Source organism: Dermacentor variabilis, chromosome 6, assembly GCF_050947875.1.
Source record: "Dermacentor variabilis isolate Ectoservices chromosome 6, ASM5094787v1, whole genome shotgun sequence".
Classification (NCBI taxonomy): domain Eukaryota; kingdom Metazoa; phylum Arthropoda; class Arachnida; order Ixodida; family Ixodidae; genus Dermacentor; species Dermacentor variabilis.
Window position 1 is genome coordinate 171809508 of NC_134573.1, and position 25984 is coordinate 171835491.

A 25984-nucleotide genomic window follows, 5' to 3' on the forward strand; every position below is an offset into this window, starting at 1 on the left:
TGACTGTCACATACAGGCACCTCCGGCACCGTGCACACCACGATCTTCACCTGAGGGAATAGCTCGCGCAAATCGTCCACCCCCATCTGTAGTCTTCTCGTGAGCGCCCAATGCGAGGCGTCCCACCGAACTTTGGTCTTTGGTTGCCATCGAGTCCTGATTGTAGCCCGGATTTCAAGCAAACAACAGCATTTCCAAATTTAAGTCCTGGAATCATTACCCCTTTGCACATACCCCGGAGCAACTAGAAAAAGGTGCAGCAGCGCCGCTTGACGGCGGCTACCGTATTTTACATCAATCAATTATATCCTCCGAGATATGCGCGAAAATTTCGGAGGCCATAAGTTAATGCATTGGCACACCCTTTCGCTTGCGCCACTAGAGGAGCATTGTAAGTTCACTTTAAGGACAGCACAATTTGAGCAAGCATAAAGCAGTAAGTACAAAAAAAACTTGAGGGAGAATGGCAGATTTTCGGCAGATTTCCGGCTCAATCATTACTGCAGCTTTCTACCAGCCAAAGCATAGCCTTTAAGATTTGCATTTTTAAATTCAGGGGGCGTCATTCTGAGACATGATGGAGTCTGTATATGGCACCGTTTGGTATATGGCTCCTTCAGGGAGCCATATACAGTAACTTTGGGGCGTGGATTTGAAATCATAATTTCTCAGTACATTACCGTGTTATAGTGAGAAACTCTATTTTTGCAATGTACACTACACTGGACACCACCAATCGCTTTTGGTGAATGCAGTCAGTAAAAGCATGGCCTCCGAGATTAACTTTTGTTGCCCAGAGAGCCGTTCTGGAGACACTCTTTGCCACCAGGGGAACGTAATATGCTGTCTATGAGCTGAATACGTCGCAAAAGCAGAGTGCATTCTGCTGTAAAAAAATTTTGCCATCAATAATGAAACTGGTGTGTGAAAATAAAAAGCCGCCTTCGTTACCTCGTCGGCTTTTCTCTCTCTCTCGCTGGTGCACTTCAACCCAACCACCCCGTTTCAAGGAATACACTTACATATCCATCCAGTCAGCTGGCCATGTAGCAGAGTCTGTGTAAGCTGCCTGTCAGCCTGTCAGTTCACAGTGGGTGAGTACAGCAGTGTTGACTGCTTTCTTATGTGTTTTGCTGTGTTGACAACGAGCGTTTTTATTTGGTAAGTCCGTCCGCGAAACTTTGGATGTGTCCATTAATTCAGCCCAGCACTGTGTTGTAGGCATTGCTAGAATTCGCTGCGCTAGTAATGCCTATACCTCTTCTGTTGTTTGTTTGGTTTTTCTTCGCTTTTTACGGACGTTTTATACGATAACGCAGCGCTTGATTTTCACCACTGCACTAAATCTGAACGCCCTCTCCACATTTAAATTGTCACAATCAGACATTCCGTATTTCTTCCTGCAAACCGCCGCCTCCGCACAGTAGCATTCCAGCTGTCGTAGCACTCCGAAACTATACTATTGCTCAACCGGGGTCAACCCTGTTGGGACCAGTTGGGACGTCCAAATGGCGTTAACACTAACTAGTGCAAGCACCATTGATAGTTAACTATCGCAATCACTGCGGTATTGCTTCATTTTTACCGGTGTGCCTTTAGGTGCAGTGTTGACAGCTCGTTCCCATTTTATACCGATGTCACACGGCCACTTTCGATCACGATGGAGTTCAATCCGAATCTAACTTCACCACTGCGATTAGTTCCTTCCGCAGCTTGCACAAAGGAGCGAATCGCGACCGAAAGTGCTCCGGGTGAAACCCGTATTCGGGAAGTGACATCTTTGTTGGTTAACGGCATCACAGTGTGAAAAGTTGAAATGTTCGTGTTCGAAAACACTCGGCTCGCGGTGAGAGGTTGCATCAGCATTTGCAGTGACTTGCCGCGTCAAGTTTCACTGTTATGTAGTCCCACGATGTCGTTGCATTTGCATATAGACTACAATGAAAACGTAGGTGGACGTCTTGAGAATTGTGCTCTACCTTCCGTGTTGTCATGCACTTTTTCATTATTGGCGCCCGTAATGTTTATGACCCACTCGTTGTCGCGAAACGTTTGCTTTATTGTGTGCATTAATTTGAGTCATAAGCAAATTGTTAACGCTGCTGAAGCGCATTTGGAAAAGCAGTTTCTTATTACGCAGTTCCCGCCCATTTCGCGGTGTGATGTAATGGTACTGCTGTCACACGGCGCACTTTCGATCGCAATTGCAATCGAATTTCTCGATCGCTAGTGGCTCCTTTTCGCGAGCTGCAGGAGGGAGCGAATTGCGGTCGATAATTTCGATCTGGATTAAGCTCAATATCTATCCGAATTGAGCCTTATGACAGCGGCATTAATGTAACGGTCATTCGGAAGTTTTACCTTTTGCGCAGCCAAAGTTTGGCGACTCAAACTTTGGCTGCCGGGCGTACAAATAAAAAACACAAATATATATGCAAGTGAACGCAAACAAGGCATGGGTCTTTGGGTATTCAGACGCTTGGGTGCACTATTTATAAAACTCCCTATTAATGCCAAAATGTGGCTGTCGCTTTTCAGGTTTGTTCACTTACGATTGTAATTCCCTTTGTCAAGGTGAGCAATGCAAGCAGAAGGATTTCGAGGCCGAGGAAGAGGCCGCGGAAGAGGCAGAGGTGATGGGCACCGGGGCAGAGGCCATTTGCAAAGCAACAGGCCGCAGCCACAAGAGACAGCTGATCTGTCACGCACACCACCCCGTGCAAGTAAGGACCATTCAAAGATTCATGCTTCAGGAATTTGTAATTTGTTGGCTGATACCATAATGTTGTATGTGAAATCCCCTTCTCGGGCGTGGTCGTTGCTTCATCGGCCAAACTGGCTGGTGTGTCAACTTCTGCATTGCAAAGCATGCCAATTACTATAGCCAAATACGCCAAATACTAAAGCGTTACCGGCACTTGTGTGCACCTGAGATCTGAGGCTTTCTGCATTGACAGGAAAGCCAACACATGCATTAACACATTGTCAGTATTGCTGTTCTCCAAGAAATTTGTTTCTTTCACGTTGACGATGGACCATTTTGCGATTTTTGTCATTTGGTTTTTAATGTCTTGTTCCTTTACTTCCAGTTCAATTTGTTTTCTGTGCCTCTCCGTTTTTGAAATTTCACGCACCTTCATGCATTCCTGCGTGCACAATAAAAACCAGTTGATAGTCAGCTCTTCATCCTGCCCCTTGCAGTTGCTCTTTTTACCTTCAGCATGTACCAAGTGGCCCAAGTTCACATTCTAAGAGTCCTGACATCACACATTACTGACAAGAAATACTTTCAGGCAACTCCCCTAAACAATTTACTGTAATACTTGTTTCTGCAAACCAGTTTCGGTTTGGTACCCTGAATGTGCATGCGTCATGTCATGACACAATAGCTCGCTCTGTTCATGCAATCGCTGCAGCTGCCATAGGCAAGCACAGCCAGAAACACTCGCAACAATCTTGTTTGTCACGAGCAACACCATCATGCCATACTTGTCGCTACATGTATGCCACTTTTCCTCTGCGGCAAGATGTGTCATGTCGATGACACCATATCTGGCATTCTGTGAGCAGCATAGTACCAAATCAAAATATCTTAAGAGTGTTTTCCACACTTTCTCAGTGTCATCCTTTTATCTGTGAGATATGTGCGGTAGAATTCCTGCACTTTTGAAAATTTTGGTACGCCTGGCGTACCGATGTGATATTTTTTAATTTTTGCATAAAGTGATGGTCCTAGACTCCTAAACCATAGAAAAAATGCTGGAAAGTCTCCGAGCTCCCTTAATGATTTGATAACATAGCTCTTCTATGGCCAGTTCTGGTTTTGTTTCTAATTTGTTGTGATCCGACACAGAAGGTGGTCACATGCAGGAAATTGCTCAAGTGCCTGCTATGCTGCTACTCATTGTGAGGGTCAGTGTCGCCACATAGCACATAACGAAGTGCGCTGTAGCAAGTGTCAAAATATCGTACCATCCTGCTCCCACGTGACCAGCTTTTGCACTGAAACTGACTTTAGAAAAGATACTAAGTTATTCAGGGCTCTATAAGGCTTTGCCTGCACTCTTGCTGGGGTTTAGAGGTGTAAGTATAAAGCAGTTGCTTCAATAAAAAAAAATGGAGACATCATGTCAGTACTTCTTAAAAGGAATACTGACACAAAATTTAGAGCCACATCTGGCCCTTGCGCCAATAAATTATACAAATCAATCAATCACAAAATTTAGAAGTCGAAATAACTTGCAAGGTCTATATCTTTAAACACGCAGACACCTACACAACAGAATAGTGTGTAGCTTGAAACATAATTAAATTCAATTTGAAGCATGTGAGGACAGTTAACCGCAGTGTGCTGCACCTTGTGACGTTGGCATCAACATGGTGTGGCTTGTAAACATTTAAGGCCAGAAGTCGCCAGTTTTTGCCGCAGTTTTACCAACTGTGACTGAGCAGACTGCATTGCTGCACTGCCACTTTTCCTCTGATGTTTCTTTAGGTTGAACACTGTCAGTGCTTGTGCATTTTTCTCTTCAATGCACACACAAAAAAAATATTTTGTGCTCACTGCTGCTCTGTTCTTGCAGAATTATTGCAAAAAGATTGTATTTTAAGGTCCGTATCGCTCAATGTTACACTTAGCACTGTTGCATGGCTCCGGTTTCTAAAGAGAAAAAAAAAAGGCAAGATTACCTTCATCTTTGAGGAAGCTAGCTGCTGCCAAGGCAGCATTAGCATAGACTTGTCTCATTGTTGCATAGTTCAATACCTGCAGAAAACAGCCATTCCAGCAGTGTTTTCAAGTGCAAAACGTGGTTGCTATTGTCACGTTGTAGTGATGGCAAACAACCACAGCAGCACAGCGCAAGTCACGGAATTGTTTATTGCGCGAACCTGTGCCCAGCAAAACAAGCAACTTGGTAAAGGTATGCCAGCAAGCGGAAACGAAACCAGGAAACATTGGAGGCATGACACAGAAAGGAACAAGAAGGGTGCTGGACTAACAGCTGACTTTATTTCTGGGAAACAGCATCCACAAAGACCAAACAGAGCATGCGTGACAGCAGTGCAAGTCACTTGAAGCCAATCTAACTACACAAGACAACCTTTATCTAAAAACGGGAGCTCTTTTCTCAAGAACACAGATGGCGTGCTCGCACATTTGTCTAGACCAAGTTACTTTCCATAGGCACGGGTGGCAATCTACTGATGCATTGTAAACAATGTGGTTGCACCCCCTTTTCAGCAACATTTCGGTAATTGGGAAAGCTAAGACAAGAAAGGCAAGGGAAATTATAGAAGCTTTTCACATCTGCAAACTTGGACCAGATAACTGTGTGAGTGTGGCATCTATTATCTTGACGAGAAAAGAGCTCCGGTTTCTGGATAAAGATTGTCACGCATAGTTAGTTTGCCTTCAAGTGACTTGCAGGGCTGTCACGCATGCTCCGTTTGGTCTCTGTAGATGCAGTTTCTCAGAAATGGTCACCCTTAAAGGGACACTAAAGGTTACCAGAAACTCAAGTTAAAGTGATAGAGCAATGTTCTAGAACGTCTAAGGCGTCAATATAATCATGAACAGAGCTATAGTAACCGAGAAATTGAGGTAAATGCATGACACGATTTGAGACCCCCCAGCGACATTCCGGTACTAGCCTGATGACGAAAGCACTCCTCGTAACTTGTGTTACAATACTCAACTACTCGTATTAAAAATATCATTTCATTCGATTATAAGATGGGAAAAAATGCTACTTGTCTACGTCTATTCGATTCTAAGAAAAAAATAACATTTTGACGTTACCCTTCAGTAATATGGGTGGTCGAAAGGTTTCGTTTTCGCTCGACATTGCACCGGGCACGCTTTGGAGTTTCAGTAGTTTCGTTATCGCGTCGTGCTGTGAGGGTTCTGCTGGCTCGCGAAACTTTCATTTGGAACAAGCAGCGAGAATGCCACGTCCATGCGATGTCGTGGGAAGCCCTCGTTGCTTTCCCGCTCCGGAGAGCCGGTGTCGAGGCCGCCGTCGTAGTACGCAACAATGCCGGCAGCGCGAGCCCTCAGCAGCAGGTCGCGCTCGTCAGTGCTCAAATCGCTGAAGTTGAGCCCACCATCGCGAGCCAATCTGTCGTTGTCAGGGTCCATTGCGACGAGCGTCGAAGTTTGCGTCATAGAATGAAGTACCAGCTTATGGCCGCGTGTTTCTCCTTGCGCTAGCCACCATACTCTCGCTTTCGCTCTGCTGTCGGCTCTGTCTTGGCTCTGTTCCTGGCCACGCGTTTGCGTTTTGCGCAGAAAAGCCGTAGCGCCGTCTGCAGACGCCGTTCTACTCACCGATGGCGCAACGTCACTATGAGACCATGATGTCAGTACTCCTCGATCGGAGGGCGGGCGATTTGAACTGCGCTAGAGGTACGCGGACGCTTCAGAACGCATTTTCTCTTAAAATAAGTCTCTCCTTGGCACGAAACAAGCGTTTCGAGGTTTCTGGGATGGTATTTCAACAGCCCACGTTGACTTAATAGTAACCTTTAGTGTCCCTTTAAGAACAAGTAACACCCGGAACAATGATAGCGGTGAGCAGACTCTTTGAAATCTGATCTGCAGGTCAGATGCATCGGCTATTATATATCTGATTCATGGAATGTCCAGCACTATTTATGTTACACATGCAATAAGGTTACAAAATGTTCAGCGACAACACAGACAACAGAAGGATCTGCTACAAGAATCCTCAATGTTCAGATTTGGCAGTCCTGTGCTGAGCAGTGAAGTTCAGCATTTGTTAGCCAGTGAAAAGCAGTCGCCAGAAAAAGGTAAACAAGTGTCAGTGCCCCCCACTTAAAAATTAGCATTGTCTCAATGCTGCAAACAAAACACAAAAGTGGAAAAACAAAAGTGCAAGCAGTACAGTAAAATAAGTCCCGAAGTTCACCAGCATGCATAGAATGGCTTTCGACTCTCCATCTGGCACTCTTAGGTTGTGCATGGTGCTGCTGTGATTATGTAATGCCATCCGGCACAACCTCAGTCCGGTGTGCCGATTGGTCGGAGGATCTTGCAGTTCAAATAACTATAGTCTCAAATAATGTATAGTATAGTCTCGAATAACGTTGCAGTAGCTTTTCACTCTGTCCATGTTGGCAACAGAAAGCAGAGATATAATGCTTGGACACTTATACATGCAATAAAGAAGAAAGGTTAACAGAAAGCGAGTTGTATCAAGACTCTTATTCGAACTTGTTGCTTTCATGTCACATTTACTTAGAAGGGTGGTTTGTTGGGCGAGCTGGTAATACATCCTTGACTTAGACAGTGTGAAATAACATAGACAGCGTGGAATAAACCACAAAACACTTTCCCTGCGTCTAAGTCGGACATTTACTACTGGGTGGCATAGCATTGCACTGCTTAGCACGAGGCCATGGGTTCGACTCCCGACCACGGTGGCAACGTTCCGAGAGATTTAATACAAAACGATTCTCTTCTACAGTGTTTGGGATGTGCAGTCAAGACACTGGGTGGTGAAAATAAATACGGATGCCTGCACTAAGGCATCTTTCATAGTCCACTTTTCAGCTTCTCGACGTTAAACTTAAACCCTGCTATTTAACTCAACTAAACACTTTCCATTTCCACATATGTGCACTTGAAGAATAGCACACCTTTATGCATGTGTATAACATGCAGGATAACAGAAGAGTTGGGTGAATGATCTGTTCATTTTGCATTGACACACACATATTGTAAAAACAGGTGCAGTATACGGAGATGAGAATTAAATCTCAGCCTTCCAGCACACCAAGTGTGAAATGTAAATTCAATGTGACACACATAAGATCAATAAATACCCTATCTCTACAGACTCCCGAGAGTGAACATGACCTCCTGCTGACTTGTATTTTATTTTTAAGCATCAAGTTAACATAAACGTTCATGCTTGCCTTCACTTAAGCCACAATTAAACTTATTTTATTACCCCAAAGATAACAAAACAAGAACTGGCCGGAGACTAATGATTACAGGGATGAAAGTGCTGTGCCAACCTGCGCAAAAACGCTAATTTCAAATCAAATAGCCAAATTTAGCAGGATCTGCGTGTTCAGTGGCAACCACACAGCCATAGACATGCATTGGCTAGTGCTTAGCCCTACAATCCAAGCCTGAGAAATCCTCCACAGCATCTGTGTTTTTGAAGTGTGGATGTGTTTTGTGGCATAATTGTAACTAGGCCACAATAAAATAAAAACCTTTTTGTGCTGTGCATTGCATTATGAATGTTAAGTGTTATGCATTTGTGCATATGCTGACCAGCTAAATATGATTTGAACTGGCACTCATTTCATGGGGCAGTCGGGAAGGAAAGCCGCGCTGAATGAACAAGGTTGTGCAGTCTGCTCAGCATGTAGCTCCTCACTTTCGTTATACATTTTAGCACTTGATATTGCGTCCTATTGGTACATCTGCATTGGTTAATGGGTGAACGCTGTGCATGTGACATTCTAAATTTATTTCACATGTGCACCACGTCCGGTCACCGGGATGATAGGGCGGCATACCGACAAATGGCCTGCTTGCTTTCATGGAACTTCTTGGTCACAAATATCCATTGGCAACCGCAATCATCACTCAAATTTTCTCTCATGGTACACTATTTTCTGCCTGGCCACACCAAAGAAAATTAAGCTCATTGTGCCACAGAAATCAAGCCAAGGATGTAAAGTATAGTATTTAGTCAACCTTAGCAGCCAAATTGTGGTCGTAATTAAACGTTCTGCGAAACTGCAACCCTCCAAAATTGCATTAGGGGCAATGGTGTTCACGATGCGACTTTTGTAGATTGAGTCCGAAAAATTTTAATAAACCTAGTTCAGCGAACAAAATATCCGTTGCCATCTTATGGCTTTATGGTGCCTGTGGCATAACCGCGAATAAGCTTGATCAATCTAAGTAATTCAAAATATTGGTCGGCAATGCCGGCCGGAAAGCCTGTGAACGTTTTTATCCCTTTATTGTTTTCAAAAATATCGGGGAGATTTTGCTGGACAAGCACCATGGGAAATACTGGCAAACATGCAATGACCATAATAATTTAATTAAATTCATAAACTTGCCTACTCTATGAGATGTCAAGGAAAAAGTTGTGGATGATGTTGAGAAATGACCGATAACAGCATTTAAAACCTAGGATTCGTGAAGACTTTTTTATTAACAAGAAAGCAAGCCCACGAAATGGATAAACAGAAACTGCTGTGACCATGACGATGCTTCTGCACCCCAAAGATTGCATCAGCCTTTACGCGAATCTCGTGAAATAAGGGCACTAGGAACGAGCTGCCACGCTTTTTTTCTTACTGTGTCGGCAGTTTTTTGGCACAAATTTTTCCATCCCTATCAAATGCAAAGTAGCGCGATCTTCTATTCCGAACAATTACAAGACCGTGGCCCAATGCGTGTTCGTAATATACATGATGCACTAATGACGACGCTTATGTGTGAGACCACTTATATTACTGGTGTGAGGACATGTCACGTTTACTTTTCTTTTTTTTCTTTTTTTTTTTTTTTGCAGGCTTCTTGTTTTTTTTTTTTGTCGGAAAAAAGGACCACACAAGACCTAAGTCGCTATATAGGCTAGGCTATTATGGGTAATTTATCAATGTATTCCATAACCTTTCATTGGTGCCTTATTGAATAAGTAAGGTAATAAATATTAGTTCATTAAAATTGAATATTAGTTGCTTGTTCACAATGAAAAAGAAAATTGACTAGCATTAACACAAGCTTATCAACATAGAGTGGGCACTGTTCACAGAAAACTTCGGTTCTTTTTTTTTTCTTGGCCACATTTATTTAGCACATTCGGAATGTAATTTAGTAGTGGTTCCTGATAAACTCGTAGCTTCATGCTACAGTTAGGTGGATGATAATTTTTCCCTGTCATGCATTGTGCTCACTTTGCGGGCTCCCGCAGAACCGGCTTGCTGTAACCCAAGTGTTCTACGAAGCCAAATAAGGAATACCTTTTCTTTATATGTCTGTATTCCGCTCGTATTGGCTGTTACTAAGCTGCTCCAAAGCGCACATTTACTGCTCCAAAATGGACAATTCATGCGGCAAACCTTCTCCAAATTGCCAAATTTGCTGGTCCAAGAGCTGCTCTAGTGTTTCCTTGGCCGCTTCCATCCCTGCGATTATTTCGGTAGAAAATTACTGTATCGAAAATATTTTGCCTTAGAGACATTTAAAATGCGCAGAGTTAATGCAGGCACAAAAAAGCTCAATGCAGATGTGCATTTCTTTCGCACAAGCACTTTCTTTTTTGCAGGAGCTCCACGCAGTTGATGTAACAATGCAGGTCTAGCTGTGCTTTTGCAACATTTGAATGGTGAAAATAATTGTTTGAGCTTGATCCAGATCAGATGGTGTAGATGTCCTTCAACATGAAGCACTTGTGGCGAACGGTCGGCATAAAGTTAATGCACGCAGTCTGGAAGACGCACAATCTCGTGCTTCTACAATGCAGTGAAGCGGACGAACACACTGCACCCCTGGCCGCTGTAAATTTTTTGCTGTAGGTGGCATCTATGACTGGTGCCCTCGCATGGTGCTGTGTTTGTCTATTGTTCTGCAGCAAAAACGAACACAATCTGCATTTAAATGCCCTATGGAGCCTATCAGTCTTGCCTTCATAGTACTGCACTGGGCTTCGTAACTGCGGGTCTGCTCATTGTTGTGAAGCGATGTCTACATTTATTTCCAGGTAGGCGGCATCGTCCTGTTTGTCTTGCTGGGGCAGGTCGAGAGGGCCGCAGGTCACACAGAGAGTACTTCAATCCAGATAGACCGCAGTGATGTTGAATTCCTAAAGTCTCGGACTCCACTGTGCTAGGCGACCTAAATGGTCCTTTAAAATTGCCAGCCCCAACACAAGGCTTGGTGGTCGCATACGACTTTGTAGTGCCTCCCTATTATAGAATAATTTGCTTTGCTTTCAACAATGACCGGCTAGCATAAGCTAGGTACTTTCAACTTGGTCCTTCGTTTGAACTAGCAGGGCATCTCAAGGCTCATTGGTGTGGATTTTCCTTCTCGGGGTCTTCATCAGAGTTTGTAAGTACCGGCAGTGACTGCAGGCATCGTTTCAGCTCTTGAAGGGCTTTGACTTGCTGTGTTTCCCACATGAAGTCAATGTCAGATTTCGCGAGATAGGTCATTGGCTCGGCAGTGCGTGAAAAGTCTGACGAAGCAGCTGTAATAGGCACACAGGCCAAGAAATTGCATCGCCTTCTTGTCGAAGGGCCACAGGAACATAGCGATGTCATCTGTCTTCTGTGGGTTGGTACGGATGTCAGACTTTCGGATGATATGGCCCAGGAACAGGAGCTCTTCATGCGCAAAGTGGCACTTATCCAGATTCAAGGTGAGTCCAGGTGATTTGCCTTGAAGGTGGTGAAAATCAAGCAGAAGGTGCTTGATGGATTTCAGCAAAGCTTCTCTAGCCAGCGAAAGCTGGTTCGAGGCTCGTGAAGCTTCCAGAAGTTGAAGCAGCGCTCATGGTGGCGCTGCAAAATGCGAGAACAGCCAACTTTTCAATCACCACAGCATTGATGATGAAGGCAGACACTCTGGCCTTGCAAATGGGCTACACAGGTTTCAGCTGCAGCAATGGCTGGTTTGACCATTTTAAGCAGAAGAATGTGCTGTCAATGCCTGTACATGGTGAAAGTGGCAGTGCCGACATAGTCGCTGCAAGCAACTGGCGCAACATTCAGCTCGCCAAGCTGCAAAAGAATTATGCCAACAAAGACATTTTCAACCTTGATGAGGCAGCTCTATTTTATAAGATGTTGCCGAGCCACACTTTCACACTGAAGGGACAAGCGTGCTCAAGTGCAAAGCAGTGAATGGACAAGAGTGACAGTTTATTTCGGAGCCTGTGCCACAGGCGAGGAAGTCGCCTCTTCTCATCATCAGCAAAGCACCCAAACCTAGGTGCTTTCGAAATGTAAGACTGCCAAACGGTGTCATCTATCGAGTCAACAAATCGGCAAACAATACGTCCGCTCTGTTGATAGCAAGATGGCAAAGATGAATAGGAAAGTCCTATTCATTGTGGACAATTTCCCAGGCCACCGCAAGATATATAACTTGGAGGCAGTTACAGTTGAGTTTCTGCCGACCAACATGACATCTGTGCTGCAACTGATGGGCCAAGGTGTGATTGAAGTTGCCCGCAAGCTCGACAGAAAGAGCTTGCTTCAGTGAACTTTATTATCATACAAAAATAGTAAAGGAGCAGTCCATCTCTTCTGTAGCGCTTGGCAGCTAGTTCGTTCAGCAGCTATCGCCAGCTGCTTTGTGCACGTGGGATTTTCTTGTGCCACCAGTTTTCCAGAGGTGGAGACAAAATTCACTGGTTGAGAGGAACTCTGCCAAGAAGTAATGAAACTTGCTGGGAATGGTGCTACAGAAAGCAACGTAAGCTTTCACGTGTATTCGCTATGCAAGTAGGATGTACCGGTGACAGGTGAACTTAGTTACTCCAAAACTGCTGGGATGCCTGCAAATGGAGGAGACAATGAAAACTATGGCAATGATGACAAAGGACTTTGAGAGGTGCCGAAACAAGCAACATGCTTTGCTTGCTGCAAAATAAAGTTGAGTGCAGCAGCTCAAGGATGGCTTTCTAGGTCCCAAGTGCTACCGCGAAGCAGACCAGCCTAACGCAGTATAAAATGGAAGTGCTGCTAAACAGAGCTGGTTGATATCTCTGGTCTGTTTTTTATTTTTTCTTTGGAACCTTTACGAAGAGCCACTTTAGAAGCTCTTGTTTAAAAGCACTGATTGTGATGTATTTTTTTTTAAAGGAACTCGACTTTTCATTGCAGTTCTGCAACTTTGCTTATCTCGGAAATCTGCCCATCTCGAAATGTTTTCCGGTTTTTCTACTTCAAGTTAATGAGGCATTACCGTAGTATGTTCCAAGGATACCGCACAGAGTCCTCTCCTCAGCTTGATGCAATGCATGGACATTTGCGAAATAGTATTGATTATGTTTATAGCGGCACCAAATTGACAATGTTGTGAAATTAGTGTAGCTGCCACTCAGATTTCTAGGGTTTGTATTGGCATTTGTTTTTCTGGTTTTCTCCATGTTATATATTTTTTGTAAAGCCTTAAGATGCCTACAGAGACCACTGAACCTCAAGTGTTAAACCTCTGAGCATGTGCTGCGAAGCAGAATGCCGTAGCCCTTGAACCAGTGCAATGGATAGTCTCCTTGCCACGGGCAATGTGGAAACCATGAAGCCTACTGATAAACTATAATTGAAGAAAAATTTGGTTAGGAAACAAGTGGTAAGGGTGAAAATATATATTAGTGCAAAGGTGCCATGAAACTTGGTTTACATGCTCCGATTGAGCTGTGAAAAGTTGTGGTCACTGTTCCCATTTTTAACATGAAAGTGTTTTACACTGGGGTCCATCATGAACTTTCTGTAACGAATGTGACGTAAGCACAAATGTGTAAAATATGCTCTCTTGACAAGGATGGTGCCGCCATCTAGGAGTGGTGAAGTGACATACTGCATCGTGACCAAGTGCGCCGACAGTGAGTCCTTCGGTAGTCTCAGCGCTGCGGAGGCTCCAACGCGGTATAGCCTGTTATAGGCGGTGTAGGCATTTTGCCGAGGTGACGACGAAGTTTTTTTTTTTTTAATTATGGGGTTTTACGTGCCAAAACCACTTTCTGATTATGAGGCACGCCTTAGTGGAGGACTCCGGAAATTTTGACCACCTGGGGTTCTTTAACGTGCACCTAAATCTAAGCACATAAGTGTTTTTGCATTTCGCCCCCATCAAGATGCGGCCGCCGTGGCCAGGATTCGATCCCGCGACCTCGCGCTCAGCCGCCCAACACCATAGCCACTGAGCAACCACGGCGGGTCGACGAAGTTTCCACACATGGTTTTGTGGAGCGACCAAGCACAGTTAAGAGCACAGGGGTTTTATGTGTACGTCCTTTCACTTGATGTACTTCATTGTTTCTAACTCCTCTTTCTCATCTCTTAAACTGTACCCCACTACTCGCTCATGTCTGAAACCAGCGACATGCCAGAAGAAGAAGAAAAGTTTGCCACAGGTGGGCACCCCCTGCGGACAAGTGGCTGTGATCACTTGAAGAGGTGGTCAGACAGAGGTGTTCATAATGGGAGCCGGTTTGATCCTTGTGATAGCAACCATGTTTCATTCCCATTGTGCATGATTGTGAAATGGTGTTCAGAATGTTTGATGATGGGGAAAGGACGTCGTAGCATGACTGAAGGGAACGACAAGGCATGTCAGCACGGACCAAAGCATGTGAGGATGTTTGCAGGTTTAAGGGTAGGAAAATGTGCCTTTTCATGTGAGCAGAGGTTGGTGATGGACGTAGGTTGTGCATGAAAATGCGTAGACGCTGGATAAAAGAAGATGAATCTGAAATGGTGGGCATAGATACGGGGTTGACAGAGTCGCCAGGTAAACGGAAGGTGCAGCCGTAAACCATCTGAGCTACAGAGCAGGCGAGTTCTGGTCGGAGTGTTGACCGAAGGCCGAGCATCACGATTGGAAGGTGTGATAACCAATCCTCCATGTGATGCTGAGCGGCAAGTGCAGCTTTCAAGTGTCGATGTAGCCTCTCGACAAATGCCGCTGGATGCAGGATGGTAAGCAGTTGTGTGAATGCGTGCACATACCAGAAGGGATACAGATGTGAAAAGTGCCGACTCAAACTGTCGGTCTCAATCAGCTGTCACCGTTGATGCCACACCAAAATGGCTAATCCATGTAGACAGAAAAGTATGAGCGACTGTCTTCGCCGTTATGTCAGGCATTGGAGCTGCTTCAGGCCACCGTGTGCACCGATCAAATTCACGTAAGCAAATACGTATAACCACGGCATGGTGGCAAAGGGCCAACGATGCCCAAATGAATGGGGTCGAAACATGGATTGAAGAAAGGGAATTTGCCCAATAAAGGGAGGCTTGGTTTGTTGTTGCACCTTGATACGTTGACATGCCATACAAGTGCAGACCCAATCGTGTATATCGGCATGTATGCATGGCCAAATATAAAGTTCAGTGATAAGGTGTTCTGTGGCAGGTACGCCTGGATGGCAAATTGAGTGCAGTGTATCAAAAACTGCATGATGAAGAAGAGCAGGAACATGAATGCAGGTACTGTTGGGTGAAATGTCGCACCAGAGTGTGACATCGTGGTCTGGAAAGTTGACTTGCTCCAAGCGGAGGAATGTAGAAGATTGGAGTCATGGAAGTTTATCGTCGGATGCTTGAGCCGCCACTAGTGAAAACAAGGAAAGGTGGATAGAACTTGGCATGGCATTGATGGTAATACAACTGAGAGCATCCACTGCCCTGTTAAGGCTGCCTTTGACGTACTGTATGTCTGTCGTGAATTCAGCAATAAAAGCAAGATGCTGGAGCTCTCTAGGAGTATGGGTGGCACTGCAGGAACATAAAGCCAAAACAAGTCGGTAAGAATTGTAAATTGTTGCTCTTTAAGGAAGTACCTGAAATGCTTCACTGCGAGGTAGGCCGCGAGGAGCTCCCGTCTGAAAGTACTGTATCAGCGTTCACAGTGTCGCATAACTTGCGGGAAAAGGAGATAGGGGGCCCATGCACCATGAAGCGCAGCTCCCATAGCTTCTGAAGAAGCGTCCACCATAAGGCTAGTGGGAGCAGACTGTGAAGGGTAATGCAGGAGGACGGCTTGTGCAGGTTTGGTCTTAATGGCGGCAAAGCTTGATCAATGACCGTGTCTCAAGGAAGTGCAGTAGACTCGGCCTTCGAAATGTAAAGGAGTGCTTCAAAAGGCTGCACCAGCTTAGAGCATGCGGGAGTGAAAGGGTGATCTTTGGAAAGGGTGAGTCTTTGGAAACTTCACAAGCTACATGTGGACGTTGGTGGCAGGTAGTCGATGATGGCCTGAACCTTGTCAGGCAGTGGAGTGGTGCCATGATTCGTGATGTAATGTCTGAGAAAATCCATCTCCGGAACCCGAAACTGACATTTGTCAACATTGATGACGAGATCGTAATCACGAAGTAGAGGGAAAAGCTGACGTAGATGTGCTTTGTAGGTATCCGCATCAATGTTGGCTACGAGAAGATCATCTATGTAGGCAAAACAAAATGGTAAGCCTCTGGTGACTTCATCTATAAAACGCTGAAAGGTTTGAGCTGCATTGCACAATCTGAAAGGCATGCGTAAATACTCAAGGCCAAACATGGGTAGTTAAAGCAGTTTTTGGAAGGTCGGCAGGCCCAACAGGGATCTGGTGAAAAGCTTTCACAAGATCAATTTTCGAATATATTGTGCCGATTAAAAAGGCATTTATTTATTAAAAGGCAGGTATCAGTCGGGAATAGTGACTGCATTCATTGCGCTAAAATCACCACAGAGCCGCCAGTCATTGTTCTTAGGCACCATGTGTAGTGCTGACGACCACGAGCTTGATGATGGCTGAATGATGTTTAGTTGCAACATATGCTCGAATTCATTGCGGGCAACTCAAAGTTTATCAGGACCAAGTCAGTGGTGGCGGCAGTGAACGGGTGGGCCTGTGGTAACAATACAATAGGCTGCAGTGCATTTAGGAGTTTTATTCATTGGACACAGTGTAGTAATCTCTGGAAACTCGTTAAGTAGAGGTGCATACAGTGAGGTAGGCAGTTTGGTGAAAGTAGGGTTGAGAGCAGTAGCATGCAACACAAACCGGTGACTGGCAACGAGCTCAAATACAGACGTCATTGATGACCTGCAAGGCTGCGATGTGCCGATTTCTGCCACCATTACATTTGAAGACTTTGCAGACGTCGACCGCGCGGTGTTGTTGTATGTTGAACTGAATGTTGATGAAACAATTGAGCAAGCTCTCCCAGTGTCAAACTGCGACTCTGGCCTTTCTCGAGGATCTTGCTTACAGTGCCAGGAACAAGTCTTTTAAAATGGTGACCATGTCTTTGTTTGGGTTTTTACCAAAACAAAGACGTGACTAGCTGAGAGTGTTAGTTCAAGGCGGTAAAAGCCCGAACAAAGACACGAAAAATCTGAGTTACTACAAGTTAGCAGGACAGACTACAGAGTTCATATGGCAATGTAGAAGTTACCTCGTGTTACATATACAACCGGCAAGATGTTGTGAAGCGAACACGGTCACCATCTTGGAGACCCTAGTCTTCCTGGAACCGTAAGCAAGATATGAGAAAGGCCTGAAATACAGTTTCGAGGTGAACCTCAGCGTACAGCAGCTTTTGGCTCTAGCAAGAGATGTACATGATAAAGCAGAAGAAAGTGAGTGTGAACGAGTCATCAATGAAGCTGTGGACTGCATCATCCTGAAGAATGCCAGTTGTGGGACGGGTGGGACGGCATCCCAACCTCCACTCAAGAGGATGATGACATGCCTGAAGGACAAAAAAAAAAATTGGCCGTTCTCCAAGCAGATAAAGGAGGATTTGTGGTGCTGCCAGAAAACCTGATCAGGGTATCTACCAACCAGGAAAACCGGGAATTCTCAGGGACTTTGAGTAGTCTGGAAATACTCACGGAATCTGTGCTTCTATTGGAAAATTAGCTGTAATTTTATTGAGAGGGAACGAAAGTCGCGGTAATGCTGGCTCGCGTAACAGAGAGGGATTGTAACGAATAGGTCTTTTGAGACAGTGTTCTCGGCTGGAGGAGTTGGCAGTGCGCAGTCAACAACAGACTTTATGCGACACCCAATATTTGAGACAGCTTCGCGGTACCACCACCTACCCCATCGGGTCAGTGTATAAGAACGTCTGAAATTTTGGATGGAAGAACCCTTCGCCGTCGGATTTTCCTGACATTGTGCCGTGACCACAGGTCTGAAATGACATTAAATCAAAGCCGCCACTGCTACCATTTTGATTGCCTCTCTGCCTCTAACCGGCGCTCTCACACGTATATCCGCTGGCAGCTGTAGCCACCACCGCGGCCATGCTAGGCCTAACTGCTTCGACATTTGCTATTAAGCTTCGTGCCATTTGGTATTACGGTTTTCATTGAAGCATTTCAGCGCTGGCAGCAATGGCACTGACACCGCCTTTGTAGTCCTCGCAATTAGCTTCAAAGCTCGGAAAACACAGCGCACCGCATAATGCCGGTTTCGGAAAGTCAGCTACGCCTCAATACAGCATTGTTACGCTGCGAAGCATGTGCAAAAGTATTTGCAGTAAAGCATAACAAGCATGGGAAGGGGTAATTGTCATGGAACAAAGTTTGTATTTCTTAATTATACACGCGTGCACCTGCCATCTCCTGTCACAGTACCAGCACAGATATGCCTAATAAGTGTACTGGCTGGCCTTCAGAGCTTTTTTGGGCATGCCTGTGGCGATTTGCGCCGTTAAGGGCAGTAAAAGACATGCATTCATTTTTTCGAGCTGCTCGAATTTTCGGACGTTTTCAGTCCCTAGGGAGTCCGTAAAATCGGATGTTGACTGTACAGCTGACCAAGAGGATGCTTCAAATGGTCCGTGGGGCGAACACATGATGGAAGGACAATGAGAACAAATAGGACCGACGCATTGAGGAATGAACGGGAAAGGAAGCAGGCCACCATTTCTTTGGAGGAGCCTGAGCTCAAAAAGAAAGTGTTGGCTGACGCTGAGATGCAGGTGTCCCTCATCCAAACTACAATAAACTCTTAAAATCAGTGAAACGCAATACTGAGGTGTTGTGCGTGATCCTAGAGTATGTCGGAATAGTTGAGGTTGACTTACCAGCTGTTGTAAGAGTCTCACTTGAAGTTGTGACAAAGTTTGGGCCTAATACCAGTGAGTTTTCTATCAGTTTATAGATATTGCTCATATTCAAAAATGTGCTTCAGTATGCATCTCCTTTTTATTTGTATTTGAGAATGTTCGACTCGATTTGTGATGGGTCTTACGATTTTCTTTAAGATGTTTTATTTGCTGTGCATTTTACTAACCCCTCCCTTCTGTTTTCTTTTGGTATAAGCATTGCTTAGTATTCAAACTGGATTAAGGTTGTTTTTCTTTATCATTTTTTAACATGCTTACTAGAGTGACAGCATCAGGCGACATGTTGTCAGCCCATCATGACATAAAGCTAAGTTCTGCGTCACTCAAGGATCTTGCAAAGGCACTCAGGGAAAACCTGGAAAACTCGGGGGAATTTGGAAATGTCAACTTGGTAGACACCCTGTATATAAGACAAACTGGCCAGTGCTTCAACGACAGGGCCAGACGGCACAATGACATTAGAAAAGGATACGGTGGTCTTTCGGCTGAACACTGCAAGATTCATGTACACTATGTTCGGCGACAGAAATTTCTTGAGTAAAGAATACACAAAAACAATGTGAAAAAGTTGAAGCGTATTTTATAAGGAAGGCAGGTGACAAGTGTGTCAGCTGTCTCTTTGGCTTTGCAGGAGAAGAAAAGGAAGTGACGTTTCTTTCTAGGTATCTAGGCACGTGAACTGATTGACCATACAACCGTATACGTATGATGATGAATGCATGATGTACATGATGCACTGTGCATAAATAGCTGATTGTTTGACATAAACGCCACTTGGAAGTAGTGCCAGTCCTGTCGTATGTGTTATTGCACATATTATTGCCTTTATAGCGTTTATTGCCCTCGTCTTTATTGCATTTCTATGAAAACTGTCAAGATTCAGTAATGTGGAAAGTTGGGATAGTTGGTGATTAATTATCATACCTTGCTGGTGAAGCAGCGCACACACACGGACACTGTGTCCGTGTCAGTGCACTGCTTCACCAGCAAGGTATGTCAAGATTCGTGTTCATGTCAAGATTCCTGTGAAAGAGGAATCGGCCATCATTTTCTATACAACCGCTACCACAACATTCGAAACCTGCTAGATTGCTGTATTTTCTGGTGTCGTAAGAGGTTTTATTTCTTCCAAATTTTTCACTGTGTTCGCCTTATGCGTGCTGGTGTGAACAGTGTGTTTTTTCAAGGGTACAAGAAATTGCGTGCGACAGTATTCTGAAAAATATCGAACCTTGCTTTAACAGTAAGGCAACCCTTGTGACGAGAAGTTAGGCATACTAGCTAGCTCTTAAACTTTAGTTTTTCTTAAAGAAAAGGTTAAACAAATGAAACTGATGCAAAAAATTTTTAAAATGCACACCGTCTTCTGTCCTGGTGCTTGATTTACACCTATAAAAAAATGCCACTGACAGTGTTTGGAGCATGACACTTTCAATGACTTTGAGCTATGTTCAATCATTTAATTTCCAATCATACAGATGCTCAATTTGTCCCCATCATGCATTAGTCTTTTAGGTCTAAGAGGAATGTTGGTTCGTTTTATTCTGCTAGAATTGGTAGCTTGTAAAAAATTGTTTACAGAAATCTAGTGCCCTAAAATGAGTTAGTACAGCATCTCACAATGATTGTACAAGTGTACATAACCTTTTATCATGCCAGTTAGGTCAAAACATGTGTGACTAATGCAGTAGATTTAGTGAAACCGCATTCGAAATCTAATACTGGCGCCACAAGCATGGCCCTCAGGATGACCGAGCAGCAGAGAGCCTAGGTATTGCAGAATTACACAGCTAGCCATTGTTGCACATTTGGAGGAAATGCATAAGGACATAGACTGCAACATTTTGTCTTTGTATTATACTGTGTATGACTAAAGCCCCTCCGTACACGTTTCCGCCGACCAGGTCAAGTACCACCAACCTACCCTTCTCCTCCACGCTCCTCTCCCACTCACTGCCTTAGCTTCCAGCGTCAAGCGTTGTTTACTGTCGCGTCGATGGAGAGGCTTTAATTGCACCAGCTGCGGTTTAAACTGTGAATGCGATTCCATCCAAGAACGACCGCCTATTGTAATCAGCGATCTGATCGTGTTCGCTGCTTCGCATCAACCTGCGATGGGTTGTGCCACGAGAGACAACGTAAAGTGGAATGTAGTGCCTATGCGCTTGGAGACCACTGCCGTTTTTCGTGCATTTGGAAAACAGCGACCGCGAACTACTACTTCAGCGGAATACAACAGCTTGTCCCCTTCGCATTCTTCTCATGGTGACTGCCACAGCTCTGCTAAGCACGCGTGGGCGTCTCACCATCGTCTAACAGCAGTCAAAGTGGAAATTCCTGCAGCACAACTCCAGGAAGCGGAAATGCCGGAACCGGAAATCTTGAAACCGGAAATGCCAGAACCGGAAATGCCGGAACCGGATTTGGTGTTAGGGGAAAGGGCAGCGCACAACAAAGGATGTCGCTACTTAAGAAAGCGGCGGTGACGCGTGGATGGAGGGGCTTTATGTATGACCATATCTGTATCAGAACCTTGCATGCCAACACCTCCACACATCATTGGAGAGTTCTTAAGTAGCACAATTAAGCACAATTGGTTAGCACTGTACTAGCACAAGCAATATGGAAAGGGAACATGAGAACTGAGTGAGAAGAGGGGCATATAGGCTAACGGCTTAAAAATGCTGAGTTTATAGAATGTGAGGATGATCTCACTGGTAGATGGCAGTAATAATGGCTATAGTGGCTGACATTTGCCACTGCCAATGAAGAGGCAAGTGGGAGCGTAGACAAGAATGGCGGAGGTTGAGGGACGATTTTAGAGGACAGGGGTCATAATCATTATTGGCCACAAGTTAATACCAGTACCTACCTGCCCTGTTTTCAATGGCACCTGCCACATATTGCCACAGTGGAGTTTGAGGGTATCTGGAACATACTCTTGTGTTCCCGACATATTACTCGGGATAGTGCACTGATTGCCCCAAAGCTCTCTCGAGTGTGTGAGCAATTGCATAGCACAAAACACCCTCCCTCTCTCTCTCTCTCTCTCTCTCTCTCTCTCATGAAAGAAATCATGTAAAAAAATTTCCCTTTCTGAATTAGAAATCTCAAACTTTCACTAACTGAGGTGACATTTGAATTTGTGATACCGTATAAGTGAGTACAAGAGGTGATTAGTAAATTTTGCAAGTTTTTGGCACATCAGTTCTGCAGAAGTGGAGGAAGGTTCATGAAAGGTATAATTTTGAGTTTTGTGCTGCAGACAAGTGGATGACAATTTTCTATTTCATTATGGCTGGATTTCATTGGTGCCTTGCTATCTATTTCTTTTTTTTTAGTTTTTAATAAGAACTTTTTTTTTGTTCTTAGAATGGGCAGTGCAGACTGCTTAATACCTTCTGACATTTTCTAACAATCTTTTCAGAGTATCCAACGCCTGAAACACCTCCGCCTACTCCACCTGACATGCCGAGATCCAGTGGAAACCGACCACCAGATGGAAGCACTGCTACATCTGCTCTGGAACTAGCTGGCTTGCGTGTTGTGCTGCCTGGTGTCAGCTCGAAATTCCCCCGTCGTCCTGATTATGGGACGGCTGGACGTCGCATTGATGTAGTTGCAAATCATTTTGAAGTAGTGCTGCCTACAGGCAACATGTACCACTATGATGTAGACATAGGCATTCGCAAACAAGGGGGGAGTGTGCAGTCTGTGATATCAAAGGATTGCAAGCGTCGTGTTTTTGGGCTTCTGGTGAAGCAACATGCCAAGCATTTAAAAGGCAACTTGCCTGCATTTGATGGCCAGAAGAACATGTATACCAGAAGTGCCCTTGGCTTTGAAAGGCAATCATTCACTGTCATTATGCAGGAAGAAGGTAGCTTAAAACCAGATGAGTTTGTAGTTAAGATACAGTTTGCAGCACAGCTAGATATGAGTCTTATGCAACAGCTTTACAATGGTCAGTCGAAGACACCTGAAGTTCCAAAAGCTGTAGTGCAGGCTTTGGAAATTATCCTCCGGTATGGTCCATCTACACATCTTGCAGTTGTGGGCAGGTCTCTCTTCAGGCAACCTCGAGGCAATGCTTCTCTTGGTGGTGGCCTTGAGCTCTGGCATGGCTTTCAGACTAGCCTGCGACCTGGACAATGGAAACCTTTTGTGAATGTCAACACAATGGTAACTGCTTTTTTTGAGTCCGGGCCCCTAGTGGATCTTATGGGCAAGATATTAGGTGACCGGAGAGGTGACTTGGACATGAATCAGATTGTCAAACTGCAGGATGTCCAGATCGTCAAGCTGAACAAAAAGCTGAAAAAGCTGAAAGTGCATGCAACCCACTTGCCTTATCGCCGCAAGTATGTGATTGAAAAGTTGACTGCCGCTCCAGCAAGTCGGCTCACTTTTGGGGATCCTCCCATGACCGTTGCTCAGTACTTTGCTCAGAAGTACCAGCCACTGCGTTATCCAAACCTTCCATGTATTGAAGTTGGTTCCAAGAAAAACTACATTCCCGTGGAGGTTTGCCGTGTGATTCCCGGCCAACATTGCAAACGCAAGCTGGATGAGAACCAAACCAGCATGGTTGTTAGAAAGGCAGCTGTGCCTCCAGCTGAGAGGTTTCGAAACATTGAAGAGGATGTCAAAGGCTGCATTGCTGCAAACAAGCCTTACTTGGAGCACTTCGGCATCCGCATGAGTGAGAAGCCGGTGGCGCTTTCAGCCAGAGTGCTGCCCGCACCTGATGTAGTCTACAAAGGTCAACAGCTGGCTCATCCTACCAATGGCGCATGGGAGCTCCAGGACAAGCAGTTCATCGAAGCTGCCAGTATGACTGACTGGACTATAGTGGCCACTTGCAACCCTCGCTTCTGTCCTGAAAGTGCAATTGACTATTTTGTGTCCATGATGAGGCAGTATGGCAGCCAGCTAGGTATGACTGTGAAACAACCTGCGAGAATCACTTACTCCAACCCCAATGTCGATCCTAAATGGGTGCTCTCTGAGCAGAAAAAACAATTTCCAGACCTTCAGATAGTTTTTGTTATCCTTGCTGGCAGTGGCAGAAGTTCACCCTTCTACAGTCCACTAAAAAATGTTGCTGAAACTGACCTTGGCATTGTGACACAGTGTGTAACAGACCAAAGTATCACAAAAAGATGCAATCGTGCAACAGTTGTCAACATCCTGCAGAAGGTCAATGCAAAGTTGGGTGGTATCAACAACACAATTCCAAATGACGTAAAGACCATTGTTTTCCGCCGCCCGGTCATTATAATGGGCGCTGATGTTACTCACCCAGCACCAACAGAAATGAACAAGCCTTCCATTGCAGCTGTTGTTGCAAGTGTGGACCCTTATGCATTCCGCTACATTGCCACTTTTCGCATCCAAAAGCAGAACACAGTAGCAAAAGCACGCATTGAAATCATTGAAGACATGAAAAACATTGCAAAGGACCTTCTTTTAAGCTTTTACCTAATCAACGGCAAAGTCAAGCCCGAGAAGATCATCTTCTATCGAGATGGAGTCAGCGAGGGGCAGTTTAGCCATGTCCAGCAGTTTGAACTTGCTGCCTTGCGAGCAGCATGCACAGAGCTGGAGTCCGGCTATGAGCCCGGTATCACCTTTCTCACTGTGCAGAAAAGACATCAGACTCGCTTCATGCCAAGGAACAGGAGTGAAGGCAGTGGAAAGCATGGCAATGTGCCTCCAGGCACTGTCGTTGACACGGTAGTCACGCACCCTGTTGACTTCGACTTTTTTCTTTGCTCACACTTTGGTATCCAAGGCACCAGCCGCCCTGCCCACTACTATGTGCTCTGGGATGACAACGATTTCAAAGCAGACACGCTTCAGAAGCTCACCTATGGTCTCTGTCACACGTATGCCCGCTGCTCTCGCTCGGTGTCCATTCCCACACCAGTCTACTATGCCCACCATGCTACAAAGCGGGCCAAGTGCTATGTAGATGCTCGCACTGACTCCTCTGATTCTGGGAGCAGCTCCAGTGGTTCCATGCTGCCAACTTCCATTCTCGATGATGCTGTTAAGATAGCAGAGCTGATGGAGAAGAAAATGTTTTTTATCTGAGGCTGGGCATTTCATACTGTGGCCCAGTTCTCTCATAAGGGAATGCTGTGGATTAGCTGCTGCCATTGAGATCTATAAGCGAGTATTTATTGCAATATTCCTGTGCATTTATTTGTATTGACATCTAAGGTTTGAAGATGTCAAGGCAGCTCTGTACTAGCTGGTTACTTTTGCTGGGGAGCTCTTCTCGTGTTCAATGCTCCATAAGTACGAAAATGTGAAGTTTCCACACTTCAAAAATTCTGCAATGTTTTCATTGTGCTACTGCTGCTTCACACAGTCCATCATCGCGATTCTGTTTATCTGAACACCTGTTTTTCCAGGTGGCGATGTTGCTATTTGCGTTCATCATGCACAATTTAACTATTTTTAACCACAGATGAAATGTGTAATTGCACCGGAAACTATCGTATAGGCTGCTTTGATTTAGTTTGAATTTGATTTGACAGCATAGATCTGTTTAGTGGTATGGTGATCAATATTTACTGTCATGTTTTGTTGACTTCACCTCAATTTAATTGGAGTTATAGTTTTCCCTTATATTTTTATTGCTGCATCCACTAAGCTTCTTTTTGCGTCTGGATACTAATGCAATGTACCTGCACAGAGTGCAATAAATTTTTATTCTGGGAGCAGTACACTGTATATATGTCTCATTCAAGTTCGTTGTATGGGCAAGCAATTCTCGTTACCACGCTAGTAACGGAACAGCTGAAAGTCCACTGTCCAGTTGCTTCCCATTATTTATATTAAAGGACAGCAATCTGAATTAGTATTAATATTTGGTTTGAAAACATCCACAATTAAAAGAAGCAGCTTGCCAACTGACACTGGAAAGATCACAACACCAGCCTGTTCAAGAAGAATGTTTTAAATATATATATATAGAAAAAACTATCGAAAAAAATCCTTCAGGCTGAGGAGTTCTGTAGAGATTTATACAGTACCAGTGGCACCCACGATGATAATGGAAGAGAAAATAGTCTAGAGGAATTCAAAATCCCACAGGTAATGCCGGAAGAAGTAAAGAAAGCCTTGGGAGA

The 25984-nt window shown here is 44.7% G+C and overlaps 1 protein-coding gene across 2 annotated transcripts; it reads left to right on the forward strand.

Annotated features, from left to right (window-relative positions):
• The first annotated feature begins 1048 nt into the window (after nucleotides 1–1048).
• LOC142585774 (protein argonaute-2-like) lies at nucleotides 1049–25579 on the forward strand. 2 transcript variants are annotated; one of them, XM_075696770.1, is made up of 3 exons: nucleotides 1049–1094; nucleotides 2575–2723; nucleotides 22273–25579. In XM_075696770.1, exons 2-3 carry the CDS (start codon nucleotides 2582–2584, stop codon nucleotides 24939–24941), a joined length of 2811 nt encoding a protein of 936 aa, XP_075552885.1. In that variant the 5' UTR covers nucleotides 1049–1094; nucleotides 2575–2581; the 3' UTR covers nucleotides 24942–25579. The 2 variants fall into 2 exon arrangements, with proteins under 2 accessions (XP_075552885.1, XP_075552884.1); XM_075696769.1 differs by having other exon boundaries at nucleotides 1062–1161.
• The last annotated feature ends 405 nt before the right edge of the window (nucleotides 25580–25984 follow it).

Excerpts from the sequence above, each read along its gene's own strand:
- LOC142585774 (XM_075696770.1), top strand. The coding sequence starts at position 2,582 with ATGCAAGCAGAAGGATTTCGAGGCCGAGGAAGAGGCCGCGGAAGAGGC. Across the intron at positions 2,724-22,272 it reads ACGCACACCACCCCGTGCAA|AGTATCCAACGCCTGAAACA; the intron begins GTAAGGACCATT and ends CAATCTTTTCAG.